We start from the raw sequence: 14854 nt of genomic DNA on the forward strand, positions 1-14854 counted from the left end.
AAATGTGTAGCAATAACAGTTACCAGTACACATTTATTATACAGCCACATTAAAACAATTCAAGATCCTACGACACAGTTATGTGTAAGTTAACCGTTGCACCAAGAAAAATAAGCCTGTCAACACTGAATACAGTGATTAACAGACGGGTCCGCATAAGTGAACAGGTAATAATAACGGGCAACACGGATTATACATTGACATATTAAGATTGTCTTACCAGTTCAATAATAGCGGGCAACACGGGTTACACAGTGACATGTTAAGATTGCCTTAGTTTGACAGACTGAACAGATATGTGATATCCCCACAAAGTGGGGATCTAAAGCAATCCTCAAAGCTATTTTCTCAGGCAAAATTACACATGATTGAGCTTGGTGGTATAAACGTTCAGTTTATGTAAACAAATTTTGTATAATTAAATATATTCAATTAAGTTCTCCAGTTTACCCAACTCTATAAATTATGTATTTATTTTATAACATATTATTTTTTTCTCATACAGAAACAGGAAAAAGTGAGACGATGTATCAACAATGAAGTCCAGTCACTGGCTGACTACTGAGTCAGTGATAATAGCTAATGCAGCCTTAGGCACCTTACAAATCGGTTACATCGAACCTTACTGACGTCATAATAAATGATCATTCTAAAGCAAAAATATACTTACGTATACTTATAATTATTTGACTTCATAAATTAATCAGCATAATTTGCAAGTGATTTGTAATGTGCAAGCATATTTCGTGATGAACTATCGCGTTCCCACTCGGCAGTGTTCACAAACTGCTTTTGCCTTAAAATAATCCGGCACCAGAATATACCAGCCATTAAACATGTTGGGAAAACAAGAAAACTATGACTGTGTTAAAAAGAAATTTGATATACTTGTAACTGTCACTACACTTTAAACTGTTTGCAGCAAATGCAGTGTTTGGAGACAATAGTGCCGTTTTTGGTATGTACCAACAAGACATCTCATTCAAAAGTAGCTGCTGTATTACCGTTAAGAACATCATTAATTAGCAAAATAGGCTCAAGTAGCCATATGCCAAAGGTAATCCATGATTACTCTTATTCTCATCATAAGATATTGGCTTTTGTCACAACATGTAAACAAGTTGCGTGTAATGATTTTATATCGACTACCTTCATGTGAATATTGGTTTAGTGTCATCACTGAATTTCCATACGTCACAATAGTGGTTTCCCATATTGTTCTGCATATTAAGTGACCTACATCTTAATGTTGCTAAATCGGGGTAAGTATCAGTTTATAATCATCCTACTATAGCTCATAAGGCTGGCGAGTAGGCATACACCAACCCACCATATTATACTAAAGCTTGTGGCTTGAACCTAATATGGCAACAGTGATACAAAACTTACCAGTGTACTGAGAAACAAATATCAAAAAGACACTCCAGCAGACAAGTAGACAGGCAAGCAGAACAGCAGCAGACCAGGAGGCAAGAGAGTAGGAAGACGGTTACACACACCATGCACCATGTTGTGCAAAGTTAGTTCCTGGCAAAGGTCACATGACGAACATATGCATGGGGATAATTGTTTCTACAGGACTCTGCACTTCGGCCAAACATTGTAACGTGGATGGGTAAATGGCCAGGGCAGACCCAAGATAATGAGTATCCAACTTACTTCAATTTACAGATCCGTATTAATGCAGTGTGCACTCAAAGACACCAGACAACAAGTGATAGCTAGGCAGGAGGGCTAGCAAACAGTGGGACAAGCAGACGGGTGGGCTGGGAAGTAACTGGGAAGAAGCTGATATAGGACAATAAAGGGGACACTGCTAATTATTTCCAAAATGGCACACGTGTGTTACATATTATTCAACTTCATACTCAGCCCTTGCAGACTGTGTAGAATCAGAGTAGAACCAATGAAATGAGTATCCAACTTACCTAGACAAGCTCTAGAACTGAAATGGTGTGATGCCTCCTGCTGCTCTGCAAAGAAGACTTGTGGTCGAACATTACCCGTCTCATTGGCTGTTAAGAAACTTTTTCGTTTCGGTTCACTCCCTCCATCCCTCAACAAACACAGCCATCTTCATTTCCATGTTCACAGTGGCCATGTAATGTCTGTATACTTGTATGCATTTCGAGTGGAAATATGTTAACCAATTTATTTACACTGACTTGATGTGCATTAAGTATTATACAGATGCAGCGTAAAACATGGATTGGGATTATGATATAAGTGGTTATTGACGATTATTCGAGAGAGAGAGAGAGAGAGAGAGAGAGAGAGAGAGAGTGTGTGTGTGTGTAGGATATAAAAAGCAGGTGTAAAACGAGGGTGGGTCATGAACAGTGTATGATAAAAAATGGACATAAAACAGGGCTACAATGTAATTCCACACAAACTCAAGCTTCGTAGGCTGATATATTTATGTGTTCGGTATTAATTGAATATATAAGCACATAGGCCAACCATTCAAAGGGGTAAAACCAAGATGACTCGCATCGTGACTGTTATGCAGCGTATTCTGTGTCCCAACTTCTCGGGTCCAGTTACGGTGCAACTCTGGGTCCTTAATTCTTGACCGGGTCAGCACTAGCAAGGAAGGGAAAACACAAACACCACGGGTAGACAGATACACTATGGTGGTACCAATCTTAAGTGGCGGTTTGGGTGGGGCACGAACCTCTGTACAGTGTGCCACTAGTTCCATACCCGCTATGTGAACGGCTCTGATACATGTAATAGGCATCACAATAAGATAAACACATAAGAATATAATGGTAACGTGTGTATTATAATATATGAAAGAACAGTAAACCGATTATGCGTGAAATATTTATACGGCAATACAGAAACGTGGCATAATTATTTTACAGTGTTGCTTAAAAAAAGTAGTCACTTTTATTGGCTGTTACCGTATTTCTGGGGTTGGTAATAATGTCACAATTATGATTATAAGATAATGTGCAGGAATATAAGCAAAAATATGCCAGTTTCTTAGTAAAAAAAAATATATACATTAAACCCTCGTGAGCGGCAACACTCACACACACCCAGTCCGACCTGGTCATCTGTGAGGGATAGAGGAATAGGCCTGTTTGGGGACACCTCTTAAAAAAAACGCGCCAAGACTTTAACCTCCTGGGTGGTGTGGAAATAAAGTCAAATTTACAATATGTACGTTATAACGTAAAAGAAAATAACCAAAATGTATCCTAAAATACCACAGACGAGAGAGAGAGAGAGAGAGAGGGGGGGGGGCAGACCAGGGGCAGTGTTGAGTGTAGCTGAGTACTCAGAGAGATGGAGGAAGGGAGGGAAGGAAGGAGGGAGAGAGTGATTGAATGAAAAATCATGGCGCCACAACAACGAGGTCATCTGGCGCCATATGTAAAACAGTAATATTTTTAAACATAATCAGATATAATAAAAACAAAATAAAGAAATGAAAGCACAAGTTTATAAGTCACTCATAAAAGAAACAAAATTCCCCAGGGTGACGCACATCTCCCCAAGGAGAGAGAGAGAGAGAAGGCAGGCAAGGGGCAGTGTTGAGTGCATTGTCAAGCTGAGGGAAAGATGAAGGAAGGGAAGGAAGGAGAGCGAGAATGACTGAATGAAAAGGCGCCGTAACACCGAGGTCATCTGGCATCATATGTAAAACAATAATATAATAAAAAACAAAATAAAGAAATGAAAGCACAAGTTTATAAGACATAAAAGAAACAAAATTCCCTAGGGTGATGCACATCCCCCCAGGAGAGAGAGAGAGAGAGAGAGAGAGAGAGAGAGAGAGAGAGGGGGGGGGGTATCGCGAGTATGGAAAACGTGGCACCACTGTACAGAGGTTCGTGCCCCACCCAAACCGCCACTTTAGAATGGTACGACCATAGTATATTAATAAAGAACCATTACACACACAGCATTCTATGATCAGAGTCTGAGTAACACAATGCTTTACACTGATATTAATCTCAATCACTGTCCATCTAGTTCAGCATCTTTGTCTCACATCTGGGCTATTTCCCTCACCATATTACAAGCAATATATCACCAATATAGGTAGTATATTAACACAGACAGATTTACATATAACACAACCCAGTATAACCACAGGGACAGTTCTTAAGCCCATACTCGGTTCCACGGAGTCTGACCCACTGATTTTGCCAGCTGAGGACAGGCGGAATTGGTAACACTGCGCCGTGTCCTCGGGCGGTGATTGGTCAATCTCCATCGTATTTGAACGTGCGCCGAATTGCATTTGTATTCCTACCAACCTCCTCATTTATTTGTAAGATACAGAATTATACGGCTGCAGATTAATGCAATGATAGCTTTAGTGATAAATATGTCCTTTTTAATTTATTAGAGATAAACCTGAACGACACTGATAACAAAACTAAGGCGTTACTGGACGCATACGGACAACAGTTAAGGACAGAAGCAGGCCTAATGATAATTGATTTATTTGTTTATATTGTCATTTCACTATGATTAATTTCGTTCACACTTTATGCGGTTTAATTGTAGCGGCATGGTACAAGTTATTATTTTCTTTTATCTTTCCTTTATTCCGTCGTTAACAAATACTCGGTTCATTCTGCAATAATGTAATCCATTACTTTCCGGGTCTCTCTCTCTCTCTCTCTCTCTCTCTCTTATGAAATGGCTCAGGAAAACCCCAGTGAGATTGTGTGTGTGTGTGTGTGTGTGTGTGTGTGTGTGTGTGTGTGTGTGTGCTCACACAAATCATAATTAAGAAAAGCTAAGCATATCTAAGGTAAGGTTGTATATTTAGGTCTCCATATCACTTTCCTCTTCACTTGAATCGTCCACACTACTTTCGTCAGATTCCACATTAATTACAAAATTTTCAACATAATGATCTTGTGCAATGTCCTTGGCCCTGAATTCAGCCTCAATTTTTAGTGTGGTCGATACACTTCCGCCAATGTTCAGATGTTCTGTTGTTGATTGCCTCGTAGGCTATTTGCTCAATTCTCTTCAGGCACTGGTTACCATTAGAGTTTTTCTGCTTCACTTCAGTTTTCACCTGTGCCCAAATTAGTTCAATGGGGTTCAGCATGCAGTGGTAGGGGGGTAGCCTGAGTACTCTGTGTCCGTGACTAACTGCTATCTGATCAATTTCGTATTCTTGCTTTGACTTGTGTTTTTTACAGATCTGAAGTAACTGTACTTTAGAAGCAGAGGGATCATGGGAGATGTTGTTTGAAGCTAACCACTGTAGTAGTTCATCTTTTCTGCTGCTGGTTGTTGGCACTTTACAGGTGATTTTTGAGTGGTATGGTGCATTATCTAAAACTATTAGTGATCCATCATTGATGTTGGGAAGTAATTGTTCTTGGAACCAGATCTTGAACCGTTCATGGTCCATAGCATCATGGTAGTCCCCCTTTGATCCATTCTTGGACCGGAACATCAAAAGAGCTCCAGGTATGAAGCCTTGGTGACCACCAGCATGAACTATGATGAATCTGGCACCTCTCCCCGTCTTAAGTTTAGGGCCAGCTGTTCCGTCTGGATCAGTCCAACAATGCTCAACACAGATGTTTTGGTTGATCCATGTTTCATCCAAAAAGACCACCGGACGGGGATGGGAACTTGCTCTGTTGTTGTTCATTTCTCGAAGGTATTCTTTTCTGGCTGCCACAATGTCCTTCCTTTCCATCAAAATTTTCCTTCCACTTTGCACCTTCTTATACTGAAATCCCAGTTGTCTTATTATTCTAAATAATGAAGTTAGACACCCCTTGAAATTGATAGGAGGCTCCTGGACTTTCTTTTATAAAGCCGAAATCGTTGGCAGTTCACCTCGTTCATAAAATGCCAGCAGCTCTCGTCTGATGCATACTTGGTCAAAACTGTCCAGATTTTCTACAATGGGCGATGGTCGTACACGTTTAGGTGGTGAACACATTATACCATTAGGTGATTTAGAAGCCTCTGCTATTATCCTCTGGATAGTTCTGTAGCTGACTTCAGTTGCTTTTCCTGTTTTCAGTGTCATTTGTAGTTGTGTTTCACACTGACCCTCCCTCGTAAAAAATCGGTGAACGTTCATTATAATATTTCGAGTCTGACTTCCATATTTGTGTGGGGACCGTTGGAACTTTTTGTCAGGGCCTGTGTTGCTCTGTACTTGCAGTGCAGGTGGCGGTAGTATTAGTGGTAGTGGTAGTAGTAGTAACAGTGGTGGTAGTAGTGGTATTACTATTTGTTGTTGCTGTAGTAGTTGTTGGTGTTGTTGTGGTGGTGGTGGTAATGTCATGCTGGGTCCATGCATGTTGTCCAGTACATACCTGCCGACAAATTTTTATTTCAGGCAACACATCCTCAGCAGGACTATATTAAAAATAACGAAAAACCTACAGATGAACCCGTCAATCGTAAAGATTATACTATATATAAATAATTTTATACTTCTAACAAATATAGGAAACCTATGCACTACTTGACTCTTGTACTGCTTTCTGTTATAATATAGGTCATCAGTTATGCAGTGTTTATGGCACTATTTTAAAAAGGATTTTGGGCAGTCAAGTCCTTTGACATGGTTATTACAACAGCTTCATAAATTTTAAAGGATGCTTACGTAACGTCTATATAACACAACTAAGAAAATCTACAGATATTTTTTGCTCTTTTCTGTTATCCTACCAGCCAGGGCTATTTAAGTTGAGCAGACGTTTGCAGCTAGCCTACAGGCAATATTCGGGCGCTATCACGTTCGCAAACATGGCCTACTGTCTCGCTCGCTGTTACCTCTACACCAGCACTGCTATTAATTGATTGTACTAATTCGTATAATCGCTCTTCCTTATTACTATTTATTACCAACAAGTAATGGAACTACAACCCATGATGAATATTAACACGACGGAAGAGTACAGAAAGTATTTGCTTGAGAACAATTTTTGAATTATGAACTGTACATAGCATCATCACACACTACGACTAAGTTTGGACTAAAGTTAGGACTAAAGATACCAAAAATTCTTACAGTAGATGAGATAATGAAGGGCATGGTGTAGACTGTGAGTGTGTAGTAGTAGTGGGAAAACGTCTGAATTCCCGCGACAATCGCCAACACTTGTCCGTATGCTTCCAGTTGCTACTTTACTTAGTTTTATCAGTGTCGTTCAGGTTTATCTCTAATAAATTAAAAGGGACATATTTATCATTAAAGATATCATTGCATTAATTTATATCTTTATAATCCTGTATCTTACAAATAAATGTGGGGGGGTGGCAGGAATACAAAGTCAACAGGGAGCACGTTCAAACACAACGGAAATCCACCAATCACCGCCCGAGAGCATCACGCAGTGTTACCAGATCCACCTGTCCTCGGCTGGCAAAATCAGTACGTCAGACTCCGTGGAACCGAGTACAGTTACTCACGTGACATAGACGGGTCCTAGCTAACACATCATCTCCGCGTGACACATAAGGAAGTCCCTAGCTAACTTAGCTTCTACACATGTGTCACACAGGCCGAGAATATACAATAGGTCACACTGGGGGTTGTAGAGGGAAGAGGGGCTTAACGAGGATAAGGAGGGTTACTCTCTGAGGAGCCGGGTCGGGGGTAGGGAGGAGAAAGGTGGGGGAGGATATAGCCCTGAGATCTTGCTGTGTTATGTGAATGCTGTGGGCTTGTCTGCCACTGTCTGAGAGGAGTGGGGGGGGGATTCGATTTGGGGCTGGAGCTATACACTCAATGCGTGATTCACAGGGGCCCGATTCATTAACGGGGGGGGAGAACGTGCCGCGTATGGAGACAGGAACACAGAGGGATGGTTTGCTAGTAGTTCACGGGGGGGAGGGTCCTCGACACTGGGGAGGTATATGATCACGAGACCTGTCATGCACGGTTCTGACAGAGAGGAGACCACGGCCCCTGGAGGAGAGGGCCTATGCAGGGAGCTCCAAGTGGTGGCTGGGTGCGAAAGGCAGGCCATTCGGGGAGCTGTTCAGAACAGTGGGACCCGTGGAGTTGTCACTAGTCCGGGAGTGATTGGGCGGCGTCTGAGGCAGCTTCCTTGCTGCATTGGCCCTGCAAGAGGCAGGGCTCTCGGGGCTAGGCCCGAACAGGGCCACAAGTTGGGCAGCATGCCGTTGGCCCTTGGTCATCTTCGGGGTCAGAAGGAGGGCCTGGAGGAGACCCGACCATAGTGCCGGCCGGGGGGGGGTGCTGCCGAGGTGGGGCGGCCTATACCCTGGTCCGGGGTGGCCATCAGGAGAGAACTGCTGCCATCTGCATTGGGGGAGGCCCTTCGATCTCGGCGAGTGCCTGGGGAGGCCCGCTGGCTCTGGGGGCTGTGGCCTATGCTGCAGGAGCAGGCCGACAGGGGGGGGGGGAACTGCAGCCTCTGGTCCTGGCAGAGTCCATCAGTGTCTGTGGTGACCTGGGCTGCAGGGACCGGACTCCAGGCCTCGGGGGCGTCTGGTCTGGTCTGGGCTCAGGAACCTGTAGGGGAAGAAGCTCCAGCCCTGCAAGGGGAGAGCTGGAAGGAGTGGCACCTCGCTCTAACACCCGGGTGGTGAGGCGAGTCAGAGGTGAGTCCTTCCATCAGGCAGCGTTGTCGGGCACCACCTGTGCTCCTACATGGAACAGAGGTACGAGGGCACTCCTGGTACTCGGACAGAGCGTGCTCTCCCTTTGTCGGGTTGGGGTTACCTGTCCCGGGGACGTCAGGAGGAAGGGGCCAGATGTACACTCTCGGCTAACGCCACAGCTCCGAAGGAGCGTCCCCTCCTTCCATCTGGGAAGGTCCTGTGCCTGTTATGTCGGGAGGAAGAGGCCAGATGTACTCTCTCGGCTTTCACTGCAGCTTTGACGAAGCATGCCCTCCTTCAGTCTAGGCAGGGGAACAGCAACCCTAGAGGCTCCTCTTGAGTCCTCACTTAAATATGGAGCCGATCCACATGACTTGGCGTCCGAGAGTTTGCCTGGGAACTTGCCACTGCAAGTCCCACCCCGATTCTGTCGAGCACTTCCTCTGCTGGAGAGTAGTGTACTCTTTCTGTACACTGCCGGGTGGTCTGGCTGCGCGGAAGAGGGGCGCCGGTTTGCGAGGGAGATGTGTTGTTGTCGCCTGGACATTCGCTCAGGTAAGTCAGCCCCTCCGTTGTCTCCTTGTGGGGTGGGTGTCACCCCCTCATTCTTTCCTCCTGGGGTGGTGGTGTCGGGCTCATCCCGCCACACTGGTATTTCACCACAGTCATGAGTTAAAAAGTCACGTCCCTGTGACTGGAGTTGAAACGTGTCAGAGGTGGCGGTGTGGTGAGCGGGCATGAGGTGACGAAGGAAATTTGTTCAATGGATGGTCTGCTGGTTTGGCTGGAGATGTGGGGAGTAGTTGACAGTGAGAGTTGACGGCATTGGTGTTTGTCGTAGGAGGTGGAGGAGTTGGTTAGTGCCGTGGATGTGGCGATTGCACCCTTGGGGTGGGGTCCAGAGGACACAAGTGATTTTCATTTTGGGCGGTGTGGATGGGGTGGTTGGGAAGAAGTAGGACTGAAGACTGGAGAGGGCGAACATGTTGGTGTATTTATGGGGGCATTTTGAGGTAATCGGCTTAGTGGGGCGGGCAATTGGGATGTTCTCTAGGGGATGGTGGGATTTAGGAAGGAGGGGCGCGATGGTCGGGGCGAGGGTGGACGGCGGGGAGGGTGTGTGGTTGTAGCGGGTGGGTGAGCATGATAGGTGGCCAGACTGGATGCAGGTGGTTGTCATAACAGGTGTGGGTGGGGATGGGGGATGGAGAGGCGGGTGTACTGTAGGTGTGGGGAGAGGGGGTGGCATCGAGGGTGAAGTTGATGGTGGGGTGGGGTGTGATGAGGTGGGGGTTGGGGTGGTGGTGACAGGCGTGGGTGTGGGACTTGGGGGCTGATGGGGAGGGCTGGGTGTGACGGAAGATGATTCCAAGAGATGGAGAGGGGTAGTGGTGGACAATGGGGAGGGTGAGGATGTTGGGTGTGCGAGTGAGAGTGGGTAGGGGTCACGGTGGGCGTGGGGGTGGTGGAGGCGGCGGGGGTGCTGTTTGAGGAGAAGGACGGGAACAGCTAGCAGGCATAGGAATTTTCCTGAGTTGGGACGGCAGAAGTGAGCAGGTTGGGTGAGTTCTGGTTCGGGGGTGGTGGTGTGCTTGGCGGTGGGGATCGTCGCACGTTTCGGTTTCTGTAGGTGCAGGTTGTGTTGTGGTAGTTGACGGTGACTTGGTAGGGGCTGGGGACGTTGACTATCTCGTAAGGGCTCGTATAGCATGGGGCAAGTTTGTGGGGGATAGGCAGGGTGGCAACCATGGCAAGGTCGCCAGGCTGGTAGAGATTAGCCAGTGTGGCAACTGGGGCTAGGTCCTGCGTGGCTTGTAGGTGCTTGAGTTTCTACTTGAGGTGGATCAGGGGGTCGGAGGAGGCGGAGTTGGTAGGGGGTTGGAGGCGGCGGCGGAGGGGGAGGAGTAAGTGCGGTTTGCTGAATAGTCTCTCATGTAGTGTGATGCTGTCTTCTCGCGGGCAGGTGTTCATGCCTCATTGCATAATTTTAACATGGGCAGGCTAATCGTCGTCTTGGGTGGCTTGAATGCGGGTGCACATCAGGTTGAGTAGAGTGCGATGGCTGCACTCACAAATGCCATTTCCTTGTGGCCAGTAGGGGGATGAGTGTGAGATGTTGTACCCAAAGATGGTGGATAGTTCTTTCCAGACTTTACCTGTAAACTCGGGCGCATTATCAGAGTGGAGGGCTTGGGGAATCCCAAAGTATGGAAATATGTGTCGGATCATTGCGTCTGCGATGGCGAGGACGTGATGTTCTTTCACCAGACAGGTGACTAGGAATTTAGAGTAGGTGCCTACAAACATAATGATGTAGCGGTAGCCTGACTTAGCGGGAAGGGGGCCGATCACATCGGTTGATAGCAGTTGCCCCGGTTTGCTGGCCACTAGGCGACCCGAGGGACCCGATGTACGGGTGGTGTCCTTCCCGAGGGTGCATGCTCGGCAGAGTTGGATTACTTGCTGCTCTCATTTAGAGGGGTGTGGGGCCCAAAAGATGTCGTTCAATGCCTGGAGCAATTTTCTGGTGCCAAGGTGTATCCCACTGTCGGAGTGGAGATGGGTGAGGGTGTCTATCACAGCCTCGGGGTCGAGGGCTATGTGGCTGGACGGCGTGTACAAGAAGTCACCGGATCTTTTTAGTTTGGAGAACAGATGAGCTGGCATCCAGTTTGGGCGGTCTTCGGCTTGCCACCTTTGCAGTAGGGGGGCGCAGTTTGTATGGCACTCACGGGGAGTCTGGAGAGGGCGTCTGCGTTCGTATGGAATTTCCCAGGTTGGTATGCGATATCAAAGTCAATTTCTTCCAAGTTTCCCCTCCAGCACATCATCCGTGCATTTTTGGTGTTAGATTGGCGGAGCCATTGTAGTGACTGGTGATTGGTGATGATGGTTACGTGGGTGCCCGCCAAGTATGCGCGGAAGTATTCAAGTGCCCAGATGATACCGAGGCACTCTCGTTTTGTGACTGCATAGTTTCGTTCAGCCTGATTGAGGGTATGGCTGACGCAGGCAATGATGTGTTCCCTGCCGTCTTGTACCTGTACCAATACAGCACCTATGGCCACCAGCGAGACGTCAGTGTAGAGGCAGAATGGGAGGGTGTAATCAGGGAATACCACAACTGGGGATGTGATGAGCTTGTCTTTGAGGGTCCAGAAGGCTTGTAGGTGTTCCTCAGACCAGATGAATGGCTCTCCCTTCTTGGTGTGATCATGTAGTGGTTTGGCGATGGTAACAAAGCCTTTTACAAAACGCTGGCGAGGTCTATGAAGGCGCATGTGTTATGCATGTCTAGCGGCAGGGGAGGTCGACTATGGCTCTAAGTTTCTCTGGGTCTGGTTCAATGCCTTCTTTTGATATGACATGTCCTAGGAAGGAGATGGATCACTGGGTTAAAACACATTTGGATGGCCGGAGCTTAACCCCAGCGTGACGTAATTCAGGAAAAAACCTGGGAGAGGTGGTGAAGGTGGTCAGGCCAGGTCCTGCTGAATATAATGACGTCGTCAAGGTAGGCGAGGCAGATTTTCCAGGTAAGGCTGCTGAGGACGGACTCCATGAGGCGGGAAAATGTTGCTGGGGAGTTGCAGAGGCTGAAGGGGAGCACGTTGAATTCATAGTGCTTCCCGTTGCTGGTAGAGAAGATGGTCTTTTGTAGGTCCTCTGAGTGTATAGGAACCTGCCAGTATCCCGATTGTAGGTCTAGTGTGGAGAACCAAGAGGCCCCGTGAAGGGAATCCAGGGAGTCGTCAATTCTTGGTAAGGGAGTGGCATCCTTGATAGTGATATCACTTAGGTGACAGTAGTCCAAGCAGAATCTCAGTGTCCCGTCTTTTTTTTTTTTGACAAGGACGACAGGAGAGGACAACGTGCTGGTGGATGGAGATATTACACCGGCATCTAACATGTCCTAGACCTGCTGGTCTCCCTCGGCCCGTTGCGTGGGGTTTTTCCGGCGAGCAGGTTGTTGGATGGGGGGGCCCCTTCTTGTGCATCTCGTGTATGAGGATGGTGGTGTGGTCGATGTCAGTGGGTCCTGCTGAGATGTCCTGAAAGTCCAGGAGGAGGGGTCGCGGGTCAGTGGTTTGTTGAGGGGAGAGGTGGCTGGGGAGTGGGGGGAGGGCCGGGGAGTTAGGGGATGAGGGGAAGGGGGGCGGCACAGGGCTCTGCCTCCTCCATCTCCCCACTGACTAGACCCTTGGGGAAGGTGAGGGGCGAGGTGGAGAGATGAGCTGCGTGGACCGCAGCGAGATGCGGGGGGAGGATGGTGGGGAAGAGGAGGCAGGAGGCGATGGCACCCGCCGGGGCAGCTGGGGAGAAGACCATGTGGGTACCAGCAGGTCGGTACAAAGGGAGCCATGTCTCGTGGTGGGGGGGAATGGTTATGGTGGAGGATAATGTAGCTGGGAAGTTGGGTGGGGGCAGGGTAGTGGGTGGGGGGGCGGGACTAAGTGGTGGGGGGGAGGAAGGGGGGAGGTGGGGAGAAAAGGGTAGGGGGTCTACGGTGTGGCACGTGCATACAACTTGATGGGGGGTATCTGGTGCCTTATGGAAATGAGACCGCCTTCTGTGACAGTCGATGTTAGCACTGAGTTTCTGCAACAGATCTAACCCCAGATACCCGTCATAGGCACGGCAGGAGGAGTCAAATATAACAAACTGGTGTTGGGCAGTTGCTTTTGGTGAGTTTGGACATGAAGAGCCTGGGTTTCCCCACGGATGGCCAGGGGGCCCGTCCCCATGTCTACGAGGTGGGCCGAGGTGGGGAGGAGAGGGCTGAAGGCTCTGGAGTGACGGGAGTAGAAGTGATGGTATAGGCATGATCTGGCTGCTCCCGTATCAACCAGCAGCCAAGCTTTCACCCCATTTAACTTGGCCTTGTCGTAGACTGGGGGGCGATACTTTGTGTGATGTGGCCCCCACCACAGTGGGGAGGTGCGGGGGCGGTCCTAAAAATCCACCGCCTATGTCTGCCTCGTCGGCATCAGGGGCCTCTATGGGTGAGGAAGGTTCGTCAGGCGGGCCATCCTCAATGGCCGACACTTTGCGGCGCCCTTGGTTAGCAGCTCTTTGCCAGGTGGCCGTTAGTTGTTCTCTGATATCATGTATGGGGCAGCGTTGACTGCATGCCGTGAACTCCCAGGGGTTGATGGAGATGAGATTGGCCGTTTCCCTGGGAGTAGGTTGCTTCCTGGTGCGTGTGGCTCGGGGAAGGGCTGGTGGTTCCTGAGGTGGCAGGTATGGGGTTGGTGTTCGGGGCTTGTTGAGGGGTGGCTTGTGGGTGGGGATTCTGCTCACTGCCCCTATATGTTGAGATGCAGAGCGGGCAGCGAGTAGGCACCTCACCAACTGGATATCTTTGTCAATATCCCAAGTCAGGTCGAAAATGGTGAAATGTTCCCTGACCACTTTGGAGAGTATATGTAGGAGGGTATTAAACATATGTTGGTCCCACTTTTGTGGGTCTGCCTCGGGGTAGGCAGTGGCGACGAGGCGTCGCATTTGAATGAGGGTGTCGTCAAAGTTCCCATCGTAAGTTAGTGCGTCTAACTGGGCGAAGGCGATGACTTTCCCTAGCGAGGATGTGACGGCTTGGGTCACGATTTGTTGAAATTGGTCCCATTTCAGCTCCGGGACTTTTTTTGTGGCTATGCTCGAGACAATCTTTCCAAGGTGGGGGAGTGTGACTGCTATCTTTTCGCGATCATTCTCAAAGCTTATGTCTAGAAAGGCTTTGATCAGAGACATATATGTGTGTATATCGTAGAGTTCGGCATCGAACTTTGTGAGTTGAATGTGTGGTTTGGCCGCCATGGTTGCGGAGTTTCCGTTCCTTGCCGTTCTACCACTGGGTCAAGAACCTCTGCTAGCCACCAGTGTTATGCAGCGTATTCTGTGTCCCGACTTCTCGGGTCCAGTTATGGTGCAACTCTGGGTCCTTTATTCCTGACCGGGTCAGCACTAGCAAGGAAGGGAAAACACAAACACCATGGGTAGACAAATACACTAGTATATTAATAAAGAGCTATTACACACACAGCGTTCTATGATCAGAGTCTGAGTAACACAATGCTTTACACTGATATTGACCTCAATCACTGTCCATCTAGTTCAGTATCTTTGTCTCACATCTGGGCTATTTCCCTCACCATATTACAAGCAATATATCACCAGTATAGGTAGTATATTAACACAGACAGATTTACATATAACACAACCCAGTATAACCACAGGGACAGTTCTTAAGCCTAGTTAATCACGTGACATAGACGGATCC

At 47.8% G+C, this 14854-nt stretch overlaps 1 protein-coding gene across 1 annotated transcript; it reads right to left on the bottom strand.

Annotated features, from left to right (window-relative positions):
- Positions 1-4912: 4912 nt before the first annotated feature.
- Positions 4913-5635, bottom strand: LOC145411209 (uncharacterized). The gene has a single exon (XM_080281274.1). It carries the CDS (start codon positions 5633-5635, stop codon positions 4913-4915), a length of 723 nt encoding a protein of 240 aa, XP_080137400.1.
- Positions 5636-14854: the final 9219 nt, after the last annotated feature.

Source organism: Coenobita brevimanus, chromosome 88 (genome assembly GCF_032717465.1).
Source record: "Coenobita brevimanus isolate Jiangsu-jjx chromosome 88, ASM3271746v2, whole genome shotgun sequence".
NCBI lineage: Eukaryota > Metazoa > Arthropoda > Malacostraca > Decapoda > Coenobitidae > Coenobita > Coenobita brevimanus.